Here is a 23902-nt window from a genome sequence, read left to right as displayed (position 1 = left end):
CGGAGCCCTTTGCCGCGCCGTGGGCGCAAGGCATTCTGGGGGTTGTAGTCTTCTCGCTACGGCGCCGGAGCGTGATGCGGGTTGCTAGGCGACGACACCCAACCGGCACGCCCTTCTTCCCACCTGCGGCAGACGCCCGGGTGCTTGCAGGATCCCAGCGGAGCAGGAGCGAAGCGGGGCACCCACCGACACGCCCGGGTCCCTTCGCGCCCTCTCGTGCCGGCAGCCCCGGTGGCGGCGGGTGGAGGCGAGAAAGAAGGTTCGAGAGCGCCGTGGAGCCGCCCGCAGGCAGGTACGGAGGCGGAGAGGTGGGGCCGGAGTGGAGGGGCGAGGCTGTGCCGCACCCGCCCCGCCCCGCCCCACCACCTGCGGGCAGTTCCCCGCGTCCTTGCTCCCCGCCTCCTTGCTTGCGGTCACCACCTTTTTGGACTTCCCAGCTCCTTGACTAAAGTTAACGGCGCTCTTTTTTTTAATCGCCACAGTAAACCGGACTTAAAGGGAAAAAAGGGTATTCACTATTCCCCCCAATATTCACAATCCCCCCTCCCCCCGGCAACGGTACCCCAATTTGGATCCATAAAAACAGTCACCAAAATCTGAGAACCTATCATGTGCGGAGCAGACGCTGAAAACAAGTATGGGCGTTCGCTTTAAATCCCACTGTCAGCCGGGGAAACTGAGGCACAGAGAGGGAGAGGGGATCCAGGGCCGGGTCTGCCCCCTACGGCCCGCGCTTTCCCTGCCCCCACCCCTCGCCCCTCCGGCTGCTCTGAAATGGGCTGGTTTAGGAGCAGGAGGGGCGTGGCGCCCGCCCGAGAGAGAATGTGCTCTCTGCGCTCCTGCCTGTTACCCCCGCACAGGGGGCACAGGGTCGGGGTGCCTGGATGGTGCCGGAACCCCTGGCCCCTCTGTTCCGTTCAAGTCAGTGTGCGTCTGGGCAGGCAGCCTCCTGAGTGCACTGGAAGGTTTCGGGTTCAGTTCATGGTCAGGGTGCAGGCCCTGCCGGCTGGACCTCTGGTTGGGGTGAGTACAGGAGGCAGCAGAGGGGTGTCTCCCCCTCCTCCTCTCTGGGTGCTGGTGGTCACCCACGTCCGTGCCTGAGACCCTGCCTGACTCCCCGCTGGCCTCCAGCTGCCACCCAGCCGCGGCTCCCCTGAGCGCACCCCCCTCTGGAGCTGCCTCATCTCCAGTCCGGTTCAGCCTCCTCTCTCCTGAACCCGCCACGCCAGCCCCTCCTCCGAGGCTGTCCGGCAGGTCGTCCCTGACCTCGATGCTGCTAAACCCAGTGATGGAGCTCAGCCCCCCTCTTCGTGAGCGGCCAGCCGCAGGTGACCGCTGCGTGCTCCCCTCCCAGACACCGCCCCTGGCCGGGAGCATCACCCGCTCCGGGTCACCCGTCACCGCAGTCTCTGCCGCTCCCTGTGGCTCTTCCCCGTCTCCTCGGCTGACGCCTCCTCTGGCTCTCCGACTGCTAACACGAGAGCCTCCAGACTTGGTCCTGGGAAGCATCTCCGTCACTGCGGGCGGCTCCCTGCCGTCATGTTTCACAAACAACCGTTTCTCCCAACCTGTCCCTCACTCCCATCTCCAGCCCCGGCCCTGCCCTGGGAGCCCAAGCCCCTCCCCCTGTTCTTCGCCCGTTAGGTGTATGACAGAGCCCCTGAAACTCAGCGTGTCCCGCGGCGCGCTCCTTCTTCCCCCTAAAACCCGCCCCTCCCCCAGCCGCCTGGTCCGGCGTGAGAACTCGGGTGGACACGTGGTGGACTGTCCTCTGTGGGTCTGTCTTTGGCGGACTCCAAGGCCGGGACGGCTGTTGCTGCTCAGAGGCTCCTGCCCAGTGTGGAGCGGCCTGGGGTGAAGGCTGACCTCAGGGCAGTGGGCTATCGGGTAGGACTGGTTTCGGCTGCAGGGAAGGAAAAAGCCCGCATCACTGGAGCCTAAATAAGATGGTTCGTGTTTCCGTAAAGGACATCCGGAGGGAGGCGATCCTGGGAGGGAGGACCCCCCCCCCCAAACTCCTCAGGGACCTGGGCCCTTCTAGCTCGCCCTTCTGCCGTCCTTACATGCTCCTCACGGCGCAGAATGGCTGCCTGAGTTCCTGCCATCGCCTCCTGGGTCCAGGCAGCAGGGTGGAAACAAGAGAAGGGTGTGCCCCTCCCTTACACAGAGACGTTCCACACGTCTCAGACCCTGTCACTTCTCGTGCCCAGCGGCCAGGGAGTCTGCAAAAGGCTCAACGGAAACTCAGGATTTTGTTTCCTCGGGAGGAAAGGGAGAGCGTCGATTGAAAAACAACCAGCAGAACAGCCCCGTGCGCCTGTGCTGTGAGCACAAGCCATCAGAGCGCGTCGTGGCAGCAACCCTCGGGAGACTGGCTTTAATCGGAATTAAAAGCCAGGAACAGAATCTGTTTAATTAAGACACATTTGGGATCCAAGGGAAGGAAGCGACTCTGGTGCTTGAGGGTGTTGGATTCGTTTGTCTCGAGTAAAATTTAACTCTCCTTTCTGTCGGATTTGCTAAGAAAAGGGAAGCGTCGGTCCAGCCCACCCCGGAGTTTCCTTGCATCTGAGATAGTTGAGCCCTGATTAGTGAAATTAAAAATCAATCCCCCAAAAAATCAGCACACGTGGGAACTCCATCCCACTGCCCTCATAGCTGGTTTCACACCATTAACATAAAGCCGAGCCCTGACCGGTTTGGCTCAGTGGATAGAGCGTCGGCCTGCGGACTGAAGGGTCCCAGGTTCGATTCCGGTCAAGGGCATGTACCTTGGTTGTGGGCACATCCCCAGTGGGGGGTGTGCAGGAGGCAGCTGATCGATGTTTCTCTCTCATCGATGTTTCTAACTCTCTATGCCTCTCCCTTCCTCTCTGTAAAAAATCAATAAAATATATTTTTTAAAAATAAAATAAAATAAAGCCGAGCCCTGGCCGGTGTGGCTCGGTTCGTTGGCGTGTCATCCCCTACACTGAGAGGTTTCGGGTTCGATTCCCGGTCAGGGCACATCTGGTTGGATCTCTGGTTGGGGCGTGTACAGGAGGCAGCGGATCGATGTTTCTCTCTCTCCCTCTGAAATCGGGGAACACGTCCTGGGGTGAGGATTGCAAAAATATCACATAGATACAGCCGGGGTCTGAAGGCACGCAGCAGAGTTGATGAACATTAATACCTACTAGTATTTCCAACCCGAAGGATGTGAGTACTTTTGTAATCCTCACCCGAGGACATTTTTCCATTGATTTTTAGGGAGAGGGAAAGAGAGAGAACATCGATGTGAGAGAAACACATTGTTTGGTTGCTTCCTGTACACGCCCCGACCAGGGCCGGGCTGGGGAGGAGCCTGCAACCGAGGTACGTGCCCTTGACTGGAATCAAACCCGGAACCCTTCATTCTGCAGGCCGACGCTCTCTCCACTGAGCCACACGTGCCAGGGCAAGACGTGAGTATTTGACCAAGTTCATAGGCTAATTGTCGTGGGAATCCACAACCTGAGAGCCTCTTTTGTGACGTGCACCCTCCCGACGTGGCTGCTCCGGGCCGAGTTGCAGAAGAGGCGATTCAAGCCCAGCTCCTCCCCACCACCCTCCACAGCCCCCCCCCCACCCTCCCCTGCGCTCATCGTCCGTCCGTCCGGGGCCTGTTTCTCTGGCTGCCCCCTGACTGGCCTCATCACTGCCCGCCCCTGGGACCGCCCTCTCTCCAGGGGTCAGGCTCCAGGACGGGAGGGGACGCTCCCACTGCGCACACGCAGGCCACCACTGTCCCCGCCTCGTGAGGTGCAGGAGGCCCGGGTCATTCCTCCAGGCAGAGCCCAGCTCAAGGCAGACACAGGAAGGGGGGCGAGGGCCCCTCCTAGGGTAGCCCCCCCATGACCACCACAGGGGGCCAGGGGCCAGAAAAAAACTTGATCCTGAACATTGTTTATAACATAATATGTAATAAAGACATAAAAATATTTTTATTGATGTCAGAGAGGAAGGGAGAGGGAGAGAGAGAGAAACATCAATGATGAGAGAATCACTGACTGGCTGCCTCCTGCACCCCTACCCCCACCCCCCGGGGACCGAGCCCACAACCGGGATGTGCCCTGACCGGGAATCGAACCGTGACCTCCTGGTCCGGCCGGGCTCTAGGTTAGACTTCGTATCCTGGTTGACTCCTTTCCCTGCGAGCCCCAGATGCCAGGGTGTCGCCCCTTCACCACATTGACGGGTGCGTCTTCACCAGCTGGGGCTCATCCCCAGGGGTCACGGGTCAAGCGGAGGTGCTAGGCCTCAGGGACTCCACAGGCAGGGCAACCCCTCATTCCCCGGCTCAGCACAGCTGTGCTCTTTCCCGTCTGCTTGCTCAGTGAGCACACTGTGGCCCCGGGATGCCCAGTGACTGAGGAGCACTGGGCGTGGTTGAAGGCGAAGGATCTGTGAAAGGACGGCTTACCAAGCGCTAACGTGACCTCGGGCAGGGCTGTCCCGGGGTGTCACAGGCACGTTTCAGGGCGCCGTTTCGGACCCGTGGTCCTCTGTGTGTTTACATCCTGCCATTCACTCCGTCGACACGTCCCCGGCACCTGCTGGGTACCCCGCCCCAGGGCGCACGCACGCGGTCTGGCTTGGCCGATAGCTGGTGCCCAGGAAGCCAGCAGTAGCTGCCAGGCCAGCGTGGAACCGGGGGCCTGAGAGGAAGCCCGCCCCTTGAGCACGGCCTGGCCCAGCCCCACCCCACAGTCCCTCCCGGGTCTCCCTGGGGCACTGGGCACGCCGTCGCCTCCAGCTCACGGGTTGCCAGGACATTCGGAGCCCATCCCAGGCCTGGCCACTGCCGCTGCGCCCCCTCTCTGGGTCTCGCTCCCTCATCTTTAAAACGGGGGTGTCGAAAAACAAACAAAATAAATCAGGAAAACGGGGGTGTCGAACAGGGTGACCTGAGGTCTTCTTGCCCTGGCCTTCTGTGATGAGGTCCCACGTCCCGCTGGGCAGGGCCTGTGGAGTAACCCTGACTGCACCCCGGGCCGAGGTCCCGGCCTGTGCACAGCTGTGGGGTTTGGGGACCCGTGGGGCAGCCTGGGCCGGGCGGCAGAGGATGCAGGGACACGGTCTAGGAAGTGGCCCGGGGCGGCCACAGCCGGGCCCCCCCTCCCATTCACCTCTCCCCGCCCGGTGCGGGGCCGGGCTGCCGGCGGCCTCCTGTCCGTGTGGGCGAGGGTCCTGGCCGCCGGGGTCGGAGGCCGTGGAGGGTGTGACCTGTGGGGTTTGCTTGCAGGGCGCCTCCCGGGAAAATGGGGTACCACGGAAAGTGCATCGAGACTGTGATCGAGCAGCTGGACCGGTTTAAGCCTGAGAAGGACAGTGCCGAGCAGCTCCTGGAGGACGCGGCCGCCTCCCTGCAGGTGGGTCGGCGTGGCCGGGCTCCGGGACCCCTCGGCAGCACCCCAGGTCGCAGCCCCCGGGGGAGGGAGCGGCCTCGGATTCCTCCTGACACAGGCGAGGCCGGCCGGGCCTGTGGGCCACCTGGTGGGGACAGACCCCCAGTCGCCCCGGCGGCGTTCCTGTGTCCTCAGTCTTGCTGTCCCCAGCTGCAAACGGAAGAGAGTCGGCTAGAGGGCACCCCACGCCCTGCCCGCTGTTCCAGCCCCACGGTGTGCTGTGCCCGCCGCCAGCCGCCCTCGGCCGTAACCCCTGCTGTGCTGTGTCTGCCCACCAACTGGCCAGGGCCCCAAGGCCCCGGGCGGCCCACCAGAGCTCAGCCCCCTCGGGGGTCCCTGCCCTTCTTCCCCGCACGGCCCACTTCACGTCCACGTGGAGATGGCTGTCCTCCAGGTCTGTCCTCGCTCCAGCTGCGCCCACCACCCCAGCGGCAGCCTCAGGTCCTCCTGTCCACCTGCCAGCTGTTGGGGGCAGGTGCCTGCACTGCAGGGGTCCCGCCCAGGCCTGGGGGCACACCCGTTAGGTGGAGCAGGCGCAGGAGGCCCCGTGAGCAGGGAAAGCTGCTCCGATTGTCCTGGCCTGTGCCCCCGTCGCCACCACCCTCGGGGCTGCTGTGGCAGACGCGTTACTGACGGTGTTTGCCTTCACTGCCAGCTGCAGCCTGGCTGTTAGCGCTGCTGGCAGGGCCTGTGAGAGCTCGTGGCCCCCAAGGAGGTGACCCCGCAGCCCCCGCCTGCTCAGGCGTGGCCTCTGCTGCACCCTCCTGGGGTGGGCCCTGTGTGCAGCAGCAGGAAGCCTCGGGGGGCCGGGCGGGCATGCGCATCGGGGCCGGAGGGGTTCTGGGACCCAGTTCCCCAGGCCTGACCCGTTCTGCAGTGCAGGGCACCCCATCCTGCCGCCTGCTCCCCAGAGCCCGCCTGCAGCCCCCCCCCCCCCCCGCCCGCCACTGCCCTGGCTGTGGCCCCAGGCCCCTGGCTTCCCCATCAGCCACCACGTGCGGCCATTGCTCCAGCTTCAAAAGAGCCCTCGGACCCAGTCCCTGCAGCTCTCTGACCTCCGCTGCCCGCCGCTCAGGCAGAAGCAGTCCAGCCAGTGTCCTTATTTCCTAACGCGACTGAAGGCCGGGCCGTTACCACGAATCGTTTGGGGATTCTTTTCCCACGACCCTGGGCGAAGGCAGCGGGCAGGTGGGCTCCGAGCGGGAGAAGGAGCGGTCAGTGCCCGGCTGGCAGGGGTGACCGGCAGCCGGCAGTCTCCCAGTCCAGGGGTGAGGCCAGGGTGGGGAAGGCCCAGCTCAGCCCTGGACGGGAGGGAAGGCGGGCAGAGCAAGAGGGAGGGGCTCAGGGTCGCATCTCTGAACTCAGGCCCCGGGGGCGGCCACAGCCCTCTGGCCTCGCTGCCAGGCGGGCCCAGTTAGGAGCCAGCTCCAGTGCGGGGACGATTCGGGCCTCTCCCTGCGCCTCCCAGCCCAGCCCCAGTGACCCGGCCGGCGCCCTCTGACCCCCTCGGTCCCCCCTCTCTGACGGGAGGGGCTGATCTTCCCCAGAGGCGTGGACCTGGCCATGGCTAAGCCTGGCACCGGGGCAGGTGTCATTTCCTGCTGGGCTCTGCGTGTTCCGGACCCTGGGCCGGGGGCACCCTGCCCGGACGCGGGCGTGATCCCGGCAGGTGGAGCAGCTGTGGTCCGAGCCTCGTGGGCAGGCGCTGTCGGCGGGCGTCCACAGTCACGCACCTCCACGCCGGCCCTGTGACGGCTGCTCTCTCCCCGGCCTGCTCCCCCTGCCCGCCTCTCACAACGTGGAATCAGCTCAAGGGGGGCCTGGGCCGGTGCCCTCCAGTGGGGGCTCAGCCCAGGGGTCAGGGGAACCTGAGAGGGAAACTGAGGCAGAAGCCGGGTGGCTGAGACCAGAGCCCACCCAGAGCAGGACCCCCCTCCCCTGGGACAAGGCGCTCCCTCCCCCATCTGGTGAGCACCCAGCTACATCCCAGCAGGGAAGGGTGATCCGCCAGCAGGGGTGCTGCTGGGCGAGGGGCCTGGGCAGCGTCTGACGGGACGGCTGGTCAGACGCGTCCCAGGTCAGGTGGCAACTGAGCAAAGACCCGACAGGAGCAGGGAGCAGGCCTGCAAGGAAGAGCGTGCAGGCAGAAGGAACAGCCTGCACGGAGGCCCTGAGGGGACACCCGTTTATTAGAAAAACAGAGGGAGGCCAGCGCAGCCGGAGTGGGCGGGGCTGACCGGCGGGAACTCGGAGAGCTGGGCCCGCACACAGGGCCTCGCTGGCCATCGGAAGGACCCCTCCTGGAATGTTCTGAGGGAGGATGGACATGCTCTGACTTCTATTTTATTTTATTTTAAATATATTTTATTGATTTTTTACAGAGAGGAAGGGAGAGGGATAGAGAGTCAGAAACATCGATGAGAGAGAAACATCAATCAGCTGCCTCCTGCACACCCCCTACTGGGGATGTGCCCGCAACCAAGGTACATGCCCTTGACCGGAATCGAACCTGGGACCTTTCAGTCCGCAGGCCGACGCTCTATCCACTGAGCCAAACCAGCCAGGGCTTGACTTCTATTTTAAAAGAACCTCTTGGCGGCTGGTTTGGAGATAGACTGAGGGGTGGGGAAGAGGAAGGGCCGAGAGCCGCCGGGACCCCCTCGCCTCCAATGGGGCACGGGTGAGAGAGAGGCATCAGGAAGGACTCAGATCCTCAGGAGGTGGGAGGGTCGGGCCTGAGGCCCTCTGACACAGAGGCCGAGCAAGGAGGAGCCGCTGCAGCTGCAGCCGGAGCAGGAGCGAGCCCGGAGCCCGGGGCCAGGCAGGCCCTGGAGGAGCGGGGGCGGGGGGGCGGGGGTTGTTCGGCAGCTGGCCTTGTGCTGTGAGCCTCGGGGTTCTGTCTGGGGAACCCGGACGCAGAGCCGCTGGGGACTCTGGAGGGAGCAGCAGTGACCCGGCCACAGGACAGCACCCACAGGACCTCCCCTTGCTGTCATTCTTTTTTTTGGGGGGGGGGGGGAGGGTGGGGATTTTTTATTCATTCATTTGACAACTTTTACAGGGGCTTGCTCTGTTTTTATTGTGAAAATACACACATGAAATTGACCATCTTACCATCATTAGGCGCCCCGGTCAGCGGCGTTAGCACAGTCACCACCATCGCCTCCGGGACTTTCCATCTTCCCAACTGAGACTCTGTCCCCGTTAAACAGGGACGCCCCGCCCCGCCCCGCCCCCAGCCCGCCATCTGCTCTTGGTTGACTCCCTGGGACCACTGTTCGGTGGCCGAAGGAGGAACGCAGAGGCCGGAGTGGGGAGGGATTATGAATGTATTCGATCATCCGCACACCAGGTGGCCGAGCCCGGCTGGCTCCAGCCCCCGTGAGGGCGGTCCGCGGCTCTTGGCGGGATTTCTCCGGGCGGAGGCCGCTTTATGCAGACCCGGAGGGGAGGGAACGGACGTGGTCAGCACGAGTGCGATGTGGTCTCAGCAAAGGGAACGTCCACAGTGAGAGGACCTGAAAAGCCAGCTCCCCGGGGAGGGGTGTGGACTCAATTGCTCCCTCAAACCCGACAACCACACGTGGTGGGATTGCAGGGCGGCCCTGCCTGCCTTCTCACGCCTGGCGGGCGGTTCTCCGTGTTTGTTTCTGTTCTCGCTCCACCTGCCAGCGCTGCCCAGGACCCACGGGACCCGTTCCCCCCACGCCCTCGCCCTGCTCCCCGGCCCCGGCCCCAGCCTGTGTCTCCCGCAGGCCCTGAGCCTGGAGAAGCAGGCCTTCGTCCTGGAGGTGCTGTCCGGCTGCCTGGAGTACCGGAAGCCGCTGGCGGTTGTGGTGGACGCCTTCTACGCGCAGGAGGGCCGGCTCTGCCTGTGGGCCGACTACAACCGCTTCCTGGGTGAGCCGCGCCTGCTCACCCCGACGGCGCCCGCCCCCGTCCCCGCTGGAGCCCTCGCCGCCCCGCGGGGCGTCCCAGGGGCCTGAGGCCGTGGGTCTCCCAGGACTGACCGGCTGAAATCCTGAGCGAGCGTGGGGGGACGTGCTCTGAAGCTGAGACTGTCCCCGTCTGGGACGGGGTCCCCGTACCCCTGTGTCCTGGCCACAGCTTTAGCCCGGGGCCACGGGGCGCTCTGGCCGACTCCCCAAGGTCACACCCCAACCCCCGCTCGCGGGCACACCGTCCACGTGCCGCCCTGTCTCCCCAGTGACCTGCTACCTGGCCACGTTCCAGCTCCAGGAGCTCGGCTTCCAGCTCTTCAGCAGCATCGTCAAGTCCCAGCCGGCGGACAAGATGCGCAAGGTGAGCCGCCAGCCCCACAGCCCGGGCCGGGACGTCCCGCCGCCCGCACCTGCCCGGCTCTTACCGAGAAGCTGCCGGTTCGTCCTGTGTTCCGACACGGGGTCTGTGCATAGCCAGCCGCCGGTTGGTCTGTGCCTCCAGCTGCCCCACTCCCCCCCCACTACAACCCCCCCCCCACCGGCTCAGGTGGCAGCCGCCACCGGGAAGCTAACCGGGTCCCATGTCTTCTGAAACCAGATTGTCAGCCCGAGGGTGGGAGCTGGGAACAGCTCTCAGAAGCCATGGCCGTCCTGGGCCTCCCCAGCAAGGGCTGGGGGACAGGTGGCCTCCCGGGACCCTCCCACTGGCACTGCCTGGGTGGGGAGGGGGCAGGTTGCTGAACTGGCGCGGTCCCGTCCGTCCACGTGTGGATTCCAGAGCCCGTGGAGGGATGGGGCGGCAGGCAGTTCCAAGAATTCCCTGGAAGTGGGGTGCAGGCCTCCAGGTTCTAGGGAGTGGCTGGGGCACGGGCCTCCCAGTGAGCCCACCTCCAGCCAGGCTGACCCAAGCGCCAGACACTGTAAGCAGAGGCCGTCTGGTGAGGGCAGCCCCCCCACAGTGGGCGCCCCAGCCCAGCGTGAGGGCCGCTGAGGGCGGTCTGTCCGAGGGGCCTCCTGCCCGGCGTGCGCGCTGGTCTCTCCTGGTGCGTGAGCCCCACCGGCCCCCGGGCACGGACTCTCCCGGGAGGGCCACCAGGTGTGGGTGCCGGGCCGAGCCCCCACCTCCCACTCCTCCGTCAGTTCCTCAGCTTCTTCTTCAACCCCTTGAACCTGAACTCGTGGGTGCAGGACGAGTGGAGCCTCATCTACGAGAAGGAGCTGGTGCAGACCTGGACGGCCCCCCTGCTGAGGTGGGCGGGGCTGCGCCCACTCCGATGGCCTGGGGGGTCCCCTCCTGCTCACGGCAGGCGGAGGGGTGAGGAGGAAGGGCTGGGACCTCAGGGACCTGTGGGGCTCCAGGCCTGCCCGGCCTCTTCCCACCAACTCAGGGGGCACGGGGGTGGGGGGGGAGCTCCCAGTGGATCCTGGCCTATACCTCTGTCTGGCGCCCCCAGGGCACCACTGCTGGGCCCGCCACCCCACAGCTGCCTCGCTGCCTTCCCGCGCCTCAGGCCAGGCCCGGGCAGTGCCGGGATCCCTGGTGCGGGCAGAAGGGCCAGCACGGAGGCCTGGCCCTGCCCTTGGCCTCGCGGGGCAGCTGCTGGGGCCTGGGTGCGGCTGCCCCCACTGCTTGCCCTCCAACAGGATCGGGGGCCACCTTACCCGCCTGGGACAGGCAGACGTGTGGGTCAGCGTGTGTGGGAGGCCCGGTCCAGGGAAGGCGGCCCCCCAGGCAGGGCCCGTCCTCAGTCCCAGCCGTGCTGGACGCGATGCCCACCCTCAGGGCTCTCACCTGTGGCTGGATCTGCTGGGCCCTGAGAGCCACATCTGCCAGCTGCCCAGCTATTTCTAGGTTGCCCGCCTCCCCCGGCCACCCCATGTGCAACCTTCCCCTGCCCCCCGGGACCAGCCCGTCACACACCTGTCCCTGCCCACCTGCACCTCGGACGTGACTCCCTCCCTCTAGCCTGCTCCTCAGCGGGGGCAGGAGCTATTCGAAACCCTGCTGCCTGCCCCCGGGGAGCCCCCAGGAGGGGAGACCAGCCAGGTGGGTGATGGTGAGCTGTGCCTGCATGGGGTGTGGGGGCATGAAAGGGGGACCAGGCCTGGGGCAGCCTAGCAGGGCCCTTCCCAAACCCCTGCTCCAGGGCACCCCACCTGGGCTTCCTGCCCCTGCCACCTCCCCCAGCCCAGAGTAGCTCCCGTCCCAACTGCGGCTCATCCTCAGAGGCCCTGGATTCCAGCAGCGGGGGCTGCTCTGTCCCGTCCTCCCAGCTCCCCACCCCCCGTCCTCCCAGCTCCCCACTCCCCGTCCTCCCAGCTCCCCACCCCCCATCCTCCCAGCTCCCCACCCCCCGTCCTCCCAGCTCCCCACTCCCCGTCCTCCCAGCTCCCCACCCCCCATCCTCCCAGCTCCCCACCCCCCGTCCTCCCAGCTCCCCACTCCCCGTCCTCCCAGCTCCCCACTCCCCGTCCACCCAGCTCCCCACTCCCTGTCCTCCCAGCTCCCCACTTCCCTGGGACAGTGATGTCACGGGCCTCAGTTTCCTAATCTGTCCCAGAACATACTGCTCTGCAAGACTCGGTGTGGGTGGTGCGGCACCTGCCCAGCTGTAGGCACTCAGCGAAGAGTGGCTGGGGGTTCCACTGCCACCCCCACCCTGAGGCCGAGCCAAGCTCTTGGGGGCCCTTCAGGTCTCGAGGGCCCCACTGCCAGCCGGCTTAGGAGGAAGCCTCAGCAGCCTTTCTCACCTTTGCCTTCAAGATGGCAGCCAGAGGTCCAGGGGCTCATCAACCAGCTGGAGGGGGCGGTGGCCATTCAGCCCCCTCCTTCAAAGGCCAAGGCCACGGAGCCCAAGAAGTTCAACCTGACTGTTCCCAGGCCCCGGGCCATTCCAATACCTGAGCCTGTCCCTGTCGTGGCCAAGCCAAAACCAGTAAGTGCCAGCCAGCCATTTGCCGTGGGCACAGGCCGTCCAGGCTGGGAGAGTGAGCCCTGTCGGCCAGTGGGGGCTGGGCTCCTCCCAGAGCCAGGGGTTACTGACTCAGACCAGAACAGGGGCATTCGATGGTGGCTAGATGGATGGATGGATGATGGATGGATGGATGGATGGATGATGGATGGATAATGAATGGATGGATGGATGGATGGATGGATGGATGGATGGATGGATGATGGATGGATGGATGGATGATGGATGGATGGATGGATGATGGATGGATGGATGGATGATGGATGGATGGATGGATGATGAATGGATGGATAATGGATGGATGGATGGATGGATGGATGATGGATGGATGGATGATGGATGGATGGATGGATGATGGATGGATGGATGGATGATGAATGGATGGATAATGGATGGATGGATGGATGGATGGATGATGGATGGATGGATGGATGGATGATGGATGGATGGATGGATGGATGATGGATGGATGGATGGATGGATGATGGATGGATGGATGGATGGATGGATGATGGATGGATGGATGGATGATGGATGGATGGATGGATGGATAGATGGATGGATGGATGGATGATGGTGGATAGATGGATGGATGATGGTGGATGGATGGATGGATAATGGATGATGGATGGATGGATGATGGATGGATGGATGGATGGATGATGGATGGATGAATAATGGATGGATGGATGGATGGATGGATGGATGATGGATGGATGGATGGATGGATGATAGATGGATGGATGGATGGATGGATGGATGATGGATGGATGGATGGATGATGAATGGATGATGGATGGATGGATGGATGGATGGATGATGGATGGATGGATGGATGATGGATGGATGGATGGATGGATAGATGGATGGATGGATGGATGATGGTGGATAGATGGATGGATGATGGTGGATGGATGGATGGATAATGGATGATGGATGGATGGATGATGGATGGATGGATGGATGGATGATGGATGGATGAATAATGGATGGATGGATGGATGGATGGATGGATGATGGATGGATGGATGGATGGATGATAGATGGATGGATGGATGGATGGATGGATGATGGATGGATGGATGGATGATGAATGGATGGATAATGGATGGATGGATGGATGGATGGATGATGGATGGATGGATGGATGGATGATGGATGGATGGATGGATGGATGATGGATGGATGGATGGATGGATGATGGATGGATGGATGGATGGATGGATGATGGATGGATGGATGGATGATGGATGGATGGATGGATGGATAGATGGATGGATGGATGGATGATGGTGGATAGATGGATGGATGATGGTGGATGGATGGATGGATAATGGATGATGGATGGATGGATGATGGATGGATGGATGGATGGATGATGGATGGATGAATAATGGATGGATGGATGGATGGATGGATGGATGATGGATGGATGGATGGATGGATGATAGATGGATGGATGGATGGATGGATGAATGATGGATGGATGGATGGATGATGGATGGATGGATGGATGATGGTGGATGGATGGATGGATGATGGTGGATGGATGGATGGATGGATGGATGGATAATGGATGGATGGATGGATGGATGATGGATGGATGGATGGATGGATGGATAATGGATAGATGGATGGATGGATGGATGGATGGATGGATGATGGATGGATGGATGGATGGATGGATGATGGATGGATGGATGGATGGATGGATGATGGATGGATGGATGATGGATGGATGGATGGATGGATGGATGGATGGATGATGGATGGATGGACGATGGATGGATGGATGATGGATGGATGGATGGATGGATGGATGGATGGATGATGGATGGATGGATGGATGGATGATGGATGGATGGATGGATGGATGATGGATGATGATGGATGGATGATGGATGGATGGATGGACGATGGATGGATGGATGATGGATGGATGGATGGATGGATGATGGATGGATGGATGGATGATGATGGATGATGGATGGATGGATGGATGGATGGATGGACGATGGATGGATGGATGATGGATGGATGGATGGATGATGGATGGATGGATGGATGGATGGATGGATGATGGATGGATGGATGGATGATGGATGGATGGATGGATGATGGATGGATGGATAATGGATGGATGGATGATGGATGATGGATGATGGATGGATGGATGGATGATGGATGGATGGATGGATGGATGATGGATGGATGGTGGATGGATGGATGATGGATGGATGGATGATGGATGGTGATGGATGGATGGATGATGGATGGATGATGGATGGATGGTGGATGGATGTGGATGATGGATGGATGGATGGATGGATATGGATGGATGGATGGATGGTGGATGGATGGATGGATGGATGGATGGATGATGGATGGATGGATGGATGATGGATGGATGGATGGATGATGGATGGATGGATGGATGGATGGATGGATGGATGGATGGATGGATGGTGATGGATGGATGGATGATGGATGGATGGATATGGATGGATGGATGATGGATGGATGGATGATGGATGATGGATGGATGGATGATGGATGGATGGATGGATGGATGATGGATGGATGGATGGATGATGGATGGATGGATAATGGATGGATGGATGTTGGATGGATGGATGATGGATGGATGGATGGATGGATGGATGGATGGATGGATAATGGATGGATGATGGATGGATGGATTGGTGGGTGGACAGATGATCAGGGGTCTGTTGCTGAGCAAGCCCACAGTTACCCTGTGGGTAGGACCCTCAATGTTTCTGGCCCCCGATCCCCAGGCTCAGTGTCTTTGTCAGCTGCATCTCTCCCGCTCTCCTGGCCCCTGCGTGCCCTCCACCATGCCCCACCCTGACCCTCAGTTGTGTGTGTGCCTCTCGGCCTGGACTGTGAGATGCTGGTGGCCAGCCATCCCCCCTGGGGTCCCTGGTGGCTGTGCTGGAGCCACAGGCTCGCCTCCCCCAGCCTCCCTGCCCTGTTCCATGCCCGGGACCCTCTTCGCCTCCTGGGAGAGGGCCCGCTCCAGTTCACTCACCCGCTCACTCAGCACGTGTGGAGGGAGCCTAGTGTGTGCCAGGCCCTGCCTTCATGGAGCATTCCCTCCGGGGGCAGGGAGGATGGACTCAGAACAAACAGGACGAGTAGGACCCGTGGTCCGTGGTGTGTTAGCTGGGGTGGTGCTGAGGGAAGGCCGTCCAGGGGCAGGGGTGAGAAGCCTGGGAGGAGCTGGGCCTCCCGAGATGAGACGAGATGAGATGCGCCGTGGGGTGAAGACGGTGGGCGGTGAGCCAGGGCTTGTCTAGGGAAGAGCACAGCAGAAGGCGGCGGCGCAGGCGAAGGCCCTGGGGCGGTGCCTCCCGCCCACACGCAGAGGCAGGAGGGGAAGAGGGGGCGGCAGAGGAGGCACTGGGGCAGCCAGGACACCCCCGAGGCAGGCAAAGGAGAGGGTGAGAGGTGGCGGCTGGAGAACTGAAGCATCCGGACTGCTTTGGCGATGGGGTTGGAGACAGAGAGGTGCTGGGGGCAACGAGGAGGACCCCGAGACCATGTGGGCCGGAATGGACCCCGTCAGGGTCAGGCTGGGGAGGGGGTTGGGGGAGGGGGAGGTTTCAGGTTTGGACAGGATGAGTTCTCACGCCTGCTCAGAGCGCAGGGGAGAGGGCGCGGAGTTGGAGGCTGGAGTCCAGGGTCTCTGGCGGCCCTGCCCCTCCCCCCACACTGCTCCCTCGGGTCGCTGAGGGTCCGTGGCGGGCCTTGGGCTGCGCTGCTCTCTCTGTGTCCGTGCTGGGCCCCTGCCCTTCGCCGGCAGCTCCGGGAGCCCAGGACACTCCTGGCCTCGCCCCCCGCCCCCCCCCCGTCAGGAGTCCTCGGCCTGTCCCTCTGGGTCCCGGGGCCTGGGCCACCTTCCTTCCTGCTGCTGCCTGTCCTTCCCTCCCCAGGATGACCCCAGCACCCACGGTCCCAGCGTAGCTCCAAGTCCTCCCTTCCAGCCCCCCTCTCCTGGGTGGGGACCACAGCCCACCCCCGCCCACCACCCGGGGCCCCACCATCCGCACACCCTCAACTGCAGCCTCTGACCGTGGCTCTTCCTCCCCCACCACCAGGTCCCCAGGGGCACCTACCAGCCACCCAGGGAGCCGCAGGTGCTGGAAATGACCAAGAGCTTCAATCGCCGGAAGGCGGAGGTGAGCCACCACAGGGGACCTGTCTTCCTGGAGAGGCAGGAGGAGGAGGGGGGGAGGGGGAGGAGGGGGGAGGGGGAGGAGGAGGAAGGGGGGAGGAGGAGGAGGAGGGGGAGGAGGAGGAGGGGGAGGAGGAGGAGGGGAAGGAGGAGGAGGGGGAGGAGGAAGAGGAGGGATAGGAGGAGGAGGAGGGATAGGAGGGGGAGGAGGGGGAGGAGGGGGAGGAGGGGGAGGAGGAGGAGGAGGAGGGATAGGAGGAGGAGGAGGGGGAGGAGGGGGAGGAGGGATAGGAGGGGGAGGAGGAGGGGAGGGGCGAAGGAGGAGGGAGAGAAGGAGGAGGAGGAAGGGGAGAGGGAGCAGGAGGGGGAGGAAGAGGAGGAGGAGGAAGAGGAAAGGGAGGAGGGGAGGAGGGGAGGAGGGAGCCGGTTCCGTACCTTCATCCCTTGGGCCGTGCACAGGGTGGTGGCCGTGGGGCTGAGCCGCTCGTTGGCCCCCCAGGAGCTGCTGCTGAAGGCGAACCTGGAGGAGATGCGCTGTGCGATGCCCTGGGCCCGCAGGGAGCCCCCCCTGCAGGTGACTCCCTGCCCCCCCGCCTTCAGGGGCCCTTTCCCAGGCCTGGGCTCATGGCGCCGTTCTGAGGCCCCGTGCGGCTTCCCGGCTCCCAGAGCCCGGCCCGGCGGGTGAGCTCCGTGGGCGGGAAGCCTCTGGCGGGCCCCTCTGGGTGATGCCAGGCTCCCACCCTCCCATTTACTCCTCCGTCAGGAGAGCGTGACGGGCAGGACACGGAGGGCGCTGGCCCGGCCCTGCCTCCCACCCTGGGGCCCCCTGCAGTTGGGGCAGGTGGGGGTGGGCACGCAGCATGCCCCCCAGGGGTGACTGCTGAGTTCCCTCGGGGCCTTTACCAGCTCTGCCCCCGTGGCTTGTGGTGCCCACCGCACAGGCTGTGGGGCAGCCCCGAGCCGCTGGGAGGTGAAGCCGAGGCCCTGCACCCTGCCTGGTCCTCCCGGGCAGCCCAGTGCCCACAGGCTGGGGGTGCCTTGCAGGACAGAGGTGCTGCCCCGGGTTCGGGGGAGCTCGTGTGCAGGGCAGGCCTCCCAGAATGCACGCGGGGGGGGGGGAGGGGAGGGTGTAGGGGAGAGGGAGGAGGGGTATAGGGAGGAGGGAGGAGGGGTGTAGTGGGGGGGGGGGCTCCTGCAGACTCGGGGCCGCCTGCCGCCCGCAGGCCTCCAAGAAGCTGCGGCTGCAGTGCTCGCCCCTGATCCGCCAGAGTCCGAAGCTGACCTTCTACCCGGTGAGGGGTGCTCCTTACCGCTCAGTGGGTGTGGGGGTCCCTGAGCCCCCACCTCTCGCCTGTTCTGCCTCCTGGGGCTGGAGGGCCAGAGCAGAGCCGTGAGCACAGCCCTCCCCTCCCCACAGAGGGAAGTACTTGGGCGGGGGCAGAGGTGGGGGCCGGAGGGCGGGGCCCTGGCTGCCCCCCAGGCACCCCATCTCAGCACCCCCCTCCGCCCGCAGCCCAACGAGGTCCCGGTGAAGCTGAACACGACGGCCATCCTGCGGGAAGGGGCCCTGTACCAGCGGCAGGTGGAGAAGGAGCTGCAGAGGTGGGGCAGGAGGGTGAGGGCAGGCGGGGGGGGGGGGAGGGGAGCGCAGCAGGCTGGTGTGGGGTCACAGATGCACCCTAGAAAGACCATCTCGGCTCAGTGAGGGAGACGCTCTGGGTGCAGCAGGCTCAGGAGGCAGCGGCCCAGCCCGGACCGGCCTCAGGGTCACTGCCTCCCCCGCCCCTCCCGGGAGCGCAGCCCCCCCCAACCGCCAGCGCCAGCCCCTGCTCTGGCCCCAGAAGCGGGGCTGTGGGTGGGAGCGTGGGTGAGAGGCAGACGGGAGGACAGAGGGATGGTGCCCGACCGACGGGTGAGGAGAGAGGAGAGGAAGGGGGTGGGAAGATGTGGGTGCAGGGCGGTGCCAGGGTGGGGCAGGGGGCAGTGTGGCGGGTGGCATGGCTGCTGGTGCGGAGCTGCCCGCGGTGAGGGCCGGTGTCCACGGGAACCCGCGGCCGCCCTGTGGCCGGTGCAGGCCCCGTCCGCGAGGCCCTGAGCCGCCGCTCCTGCGCAGGGTGGACAGGCTCATGGACGGGGCCGGGGACTTCTCCGAGTTCCTCGAGTGGCAGCAGAAGATGCAGGCGAAGGACCGGGCGGAGCAGCGGGCGGCGGACGCGTGCCGGCGGCTGCAGGGGCAGCTCAGCCGCGAGGAGGCAGCGCTGGCCCGGCAGCAGCTGCTGCAGCACAACCAGCGCCGGGCGGCCCAGAAGAAGGAGGAGGTGAGGGCGCCGCCTGGCCGCCACCCAGGATCCAGCTCTGCCGGCCGTGGCTGCGCTCCTGTGGTCATGGGCTCGCAGCTGGCCCTGGTCACTTCTCCCTGCCTCCCCCCTCAGCCCCTGGCATGTCCCTGTCCCCTCTGAGCCCTCAGCCCCTGGCCCTGTCCCCGCTCAGCCCCTGACCCTGGCCCTGTCCCCCCTCAGCCCCTGACCCTGGCCCTGTCCCCCCTCAGCCCCTGGCCCTGTCCCCGCTCAGCCCCTGACCCTGGCCCTGTCCCCCCTCAGCCCCTGACCCTGGCCCTGTCCCCCCTCAGCCCCTGGCCCTGTCCCCCCTCAGCCCCTGGCCTGTCCCTGTCCCCGCTCAGTCCCTGGCCCTGGCCCTGTCCCCCCTCAGTCCCTGGCCGTGTCCCTGTCCCCCCTCAGCCCTCCAGACCTTGCGCTGCTTCGGGGCTGGGACAGGCCCGGGGACACGGGTGGGCAGGGGCTGTGACGGGCCGTCCCCGCAGATGGCGGAGCTGATGCAGCGATGCGCGCAGCGGCGCCTGCAGGAGGAGCGGTCTGCGAAGGAGCGGGTGGAGCAGGCGGTGGAGGAGCAGAAGAACATCAAGGCCGCACAGATGAAGCTCCTGCGGGCCCGGCGCCAGGCGGGTAGGCGGCCCGGGTGCAGGTCGGTGAGGGCCACGTCCTGGAGGGAGGCCCGGCCCGCTGCCTGGGACCCTGAGCAGCACCCTCGGCCCCCAGCCCAGGAGCTGACCGCGGAGACGCTGGCCCTGCACCAGCGCGGCGCCGAGGCGGCCCGGGAGGAGCAGCGGCGGCGCTGTGAGCTCATCGCCCACCTGCGGGCCGTGGAGACACAGCCCACGCGCAAGGGCAAACTCGTGGACCTGACCCAGGTGGGTGCGCAGCCCCGGGGGCTCCCGTGGCTCCCTGCGCCTGGCATTGCCGTGGGAGGGCGTGCCCACGATGCCCACCTCCACCCACGCCGAGCTCCATCCTGCCCAGCTGCGACCCCACACTGCCGCGCTGTAGGCCTGGGGCTGGAAAAGAGGGCACAGTCCTGTCGGACACCTTGGTGACCCCTGAGGACGGGCCCGGGCTCCTGGGTGTGGACAGGGTGGGCTTCACCTCGCTGCACGTTTCAGGAGGCCCAGGACTCCCCAGGAGGGCGGGCGGTGCAGGGAGAGGCAGGTGGGGAGCCTGTGTGCAGAGCTCCACCGCAGGCCCGGCCGGCGCGGTGAGGCGGGGCGGGCTGGGCCGGGCCGGCTGGGCGGCACTGGCGAGCTCCCTTTGGGCTGAGATGTGCAGTCACCCCGGGGTCTGGGCTGCTGAGGGCCCGGGCCGGAGAAGCCTCCGGAGGGCGGACATTCCCCAGACTCCACTGGGCAGAGGGGAGGCGGGCGGGGCACCAGGAGGAGCAGAGCAGGGCCAGGCTCAGGACACGCTGGGCCGCTGAGCTGCTGGCCCAGGCTGTGGCGCTTTGGGGGGGCCCCACCCCCAGATCCCGGGGCACGGCCTGGAAGGGGAGATGTCGGTGGTGGAGCTGCGGGAGCGGCTGGCGCTGCTCAAGGAGGCCCAGCAGCGCGAGGAGGAGGAGAAGCGAGACCAGATCATCCAGGGCAAGCGCGCCCGGAGCCAGGAGCTGCAGGCGGCGCTGGAGCGGATCTCGCTGTGCCGCGCGGCCATGGGGCGGTCTGCGGCCTTGAGGTGGGTGCGCTCCCCCGCCCCGCCCCCCCAGCCCAGGCAGTGCCTCCACCCCTGCTGTTTTATCAGCCAAGCCTTAGGGTACAGAGAAGGTGAGGAAATAACCCGGTGACGGCGGGAGCCCATGACCTAGATCCGGTCCTTGTGCATCTGGGTCATGGTCCGACCTGTGCCGAGTGCCCCAGCCCGCAGCCAGCTGGCTCTTCACCTTCCTCTGCGGAATCTTCCAGAAGTGCTGCAGGCGTCTGACACTTGGTCCCTGAGCACTTTGGTGGCATCTTCCGCAACAGAGCATTGTCCTGCAGAGCGCAGCCCGGGCACAGCCAGGACGGCTCACCGGGTGCCCCGGGCACAGCCAGGACGGCTCAGAGGGTGCCCCGGGCACAGCCAGGACTGCTCACCGGGTGCCCCGGGCACAGCCAGGACGGCTCAGAGGGTGCCCCGGGCACAGCCAGGACGGCTCAGAGGGTGCCCCGGGCACAGCCAGGACGGCTCACGGGGCGCCCCGGGCACAGCCAGGACGGCTCACGGGGCGCCCCGGGCACAGCCAGGATGGCTCACGGGGCGCCCCGGGCACAGCCAGCTCGGCTCACAGGGTGCCCTGGTGTCTGATGTCCTGTTTATGCCGCCGGGGTCCTGAGTTGTTGCCGGAACTTTTTCCCTTTGAAACATCACGCAAATATGGGACTGGAGCGTCCTGCTCCCCTCGCCCCTCTCCCCAGAGCATGTGCAGGACCCCCTTTTGTTTGTTTGGGGAACCCTGTGGTGACTTTTCCAACTCCGCGTGGCTGTCCATGGCATCCGGTCAGGCAGCGGCTGGTGTCAGCCCCGGGATGGGCTGGCCTTCGGGCCCTGGCCTGACCCCGAGGGAGGCGGCACCCAGTTCTGTCAGCACAGCCTGGCCCAGCGGCTGGCACACACAGCTCCAGAGGAGGTGTCTGAGCGCCGCGGGGTGGGGTGGACAGAAGGACGGACAGCGCAGATCCGGTGCTGTGGCCTGCGTGTCTGCTACCCTGGTTACGATTCAGAGGACGCCTGGGACAGCCGCTGCGGCTCCCCGGGGCGGCGTGCGGCTCCCCGGGGCGGGGTGCGCCTGGGAGACCTCACCCCTCCCGGCCGCCCTGACAGCCCCCCGCCTGTGTTAGTTCATCAGGGGCGATTATTTATTTATTTATTTTAAAGATACTGTTACTGATTTTAGAGAGGGAGAGAGAGAGAAACATCAACGATGAGAGAGAATCATGGATCGGCCGCCTCCTGCACGCCCCACACTGGGGATCGAGCCGGCAACCCCGGGCATGTGCCCTGACCGGGAATCGAACCCTGACCTCCTGGTTCATAGGTCGACGCCCGGCTGGACGTTAGGGGCGTTTTAGTGGGCAGTCGGGCTGCAGGCAGCCGGGCAGCAGGGCGCTGAGGGAACCGCACCTGCCCAGGCCTGGGGCTGTGAGGCCCTGGAAGGGAAGGCGGCAGCCGCCAGCCTATATAGGCGTCTCCTTCCGGAGGAAATGGCCTGGATGGCGGGAAGGTTTGCAAAGACGGCACCATGTCCGAGGTGTTACTTCTAGGCAAGGGGGCGCGGGCGGGGAGGGTAAAAAAGGGAGCTTCCCCTGTTTACCCCAAATACACATGGTTCATGCACATGTCAGAGAGCTCCTCTCCCGCCCACCACTCCACCCCCGGCGGGCAAGGCCCCTGCTAAGCCACCCTGTTGCAGGTCCAGGGGGCAGGAGGAGACCCCGCCGGCCCGGGACGAGCGCGTGCAGGAGCTGCAGCGCCGGATGGAGGAGGTGGCCGAGCGCCGCAGGCAGGCGGCCCAGCTGACGGTGCCGGCTTCGCGGGCCGCGCGCCCCAAGCCGCGGGTGAGCCCGGGACCGGCGAGCGGGGGGCGGCGGGGGAGCCGGGGGGACTGAGTGTCAGGGGTGCCGCCTGCCCGCGCCGACCCTCTCCCCCTCCCGCGGCGTCAGGCGCAGCTGGAGGCGCAGCGCTGGCTGAAGCTGGAGCAGAGCCGCGAGCGCAGGCTGCGGGCGCTGCAGCGGGAGAGCTCGGCCTGTGGGCCCGCGAGCCGCCTGGAGACCGCCTGAGCGGGGGGAGCGCGCCCCTGCACCCCGAGACCCCGCGTGGCCTGAGCGGGGCCAGCGCGTCCCTGGACCCGAGATCCCCGCGTAATAAAGCGTGCGACCCGCCTGTGCGCCTCCTCTCGCTCGGCCGCCCCCTCCGCCCCTCCCCTCCGCCCCGCCCGCCCCAGGCTCCACCTGCCCAGAGCGGCGTTGCCGGATGGAACGCTGCACGCGGGATGGAGACCACCTGATGCCAAAGGAGTACCCGCTCTTTATTTGGAGTCAAGTCAACCCGCCCGTATTTGATGTGCCACCTCCCCTCCCTGCACCCACCGTGCCCTGCTCCCCGGCTTCCAGCGCCAGAACGCCCCTGCATGTAGAAACCTGCAACCTGCACTGTGTCCAGGGTCCAGTGGCTTAACCTGGGGACCCCGAAGACTGGGTGTGTTTGGTCGGAGGAGCGGCCAGGATCCTTGAGCCACTGGGAGCTGGCCCCTCTCATGCCTCTTCTCATGTAAACCCAACAGCAATGGGGTGTGGGCTGGAGTCGGTCTTGTCCCCCACCCCTATTCAGTGGGTGAACACTGGTGCTGAGAGGTGAGGTGACATGGTCCAGAACCAGGACCCAAAGCTGAGCACTGCCCATCCCCTCAGCATCACCCAAAGAGCAAGGTTGAGCCGCTGGGCACCTGCCTGCCGGGGACAGGGACGGGTTCATTCTCCTGGGTCCTGGGTCCCAGCACCAGGCTGGAGGGGGCGTGGCCTTGGGAACAGGCTGGCTATGCTGCCACGCCCAGGAAGGCGACTGTGGGCAAGCCCACGGGGCGGGGCTGGAAACTGCCAGGTGGGCAGAACCCCCACCCTGCTTGGGTCTGCAGAGAAGATGACCCCTCCGAGGGGGAGCCTGGACCCCAGGACAGTGGGGTCAGGAAGGGAGGTCACTCGAAGTGACAAGAGCAAAAAGAACAGAGTTCTCCCCCAGTACTCCGAACTGCATTAGAACCCCGGGACTTGCCCACAACTCAGGCTGGTAAAAAGAGGAATTTCCCACCTCCCTGGCACATTAGAGCTGGGAGCCCTGCCAGTGTGGCTCAGTGGTTGAGTGTCCACCTGTGAACCAGGTGGTCACCGTTGGATTCCAGGTCAGGGCACATGCCCAGGTTGTGGGCTGGATTCCCAGTAGGAGGCATGCAGGAGGCAACCGATCAATGATTCTCTCTCATCACTGATGTTTCTTTTTTTTTAAATCCTCACCCGAGGATATTTTTCCATTGATTTTTAGAGAGTGAAAG

General features: G+C 64.7%; 1 protein-coding gene across 1 annotated transcript; it reads left to right on the top strand.

The window, feature by feature from the left end:
- The first annotated feature begins 141 nt into the window (after positions 1–141).
- Positions 142–22693, top strand: CFAP99 (cilia and flagella associated protein 99). Its single transcript, XM_079765817.1, has 15 exons — positions 142–292; positions 5264–5390; positions 9182–9326; positions 9634–9728; positions 10508–10617; positions 12132–12303; positions 16458–16538; positions 17034–17108; positions 17758–17826; positions 18048–18136; positions 18648–18852; positions 19356–19742; positions 20348–20553; positions 22268–22412; positions 22518–22693. The coding sequence occupies exons 2-15, from the start codon at positions 5280–5282 to the stop codon at positions 22632–22634; spliced, it is 2007 nt and encodes a 668-aa protein (XP_079621943.1). The 5' UTR covers positions 142–292; positions 5264–5279; the 3' UTR covers positions 22635–22693.
- The last annotated feature ends 1209 nt before the right edge of the window (positions 22694–23902 follow it).

This window comes from Cnephaeus nilssonii (genome assembly GCF_951640355.1).
Source record: "Cnephaeus nilssonii genome assembly, chromosome: 1".
In the NCBI taxonomy this organism is placed as follows: domain Eukaryota; kingdom Metazoa; phylum Chordata; class Mammalia; order Chiroptera; family Vespertilionidae; genus Cnephaeus; species Cnephaeus nilssonii.
Note: the sequence above shows the minus strand (reverse complement) of the source record. Positions and strands in the feature narration are given on the sequence as shown.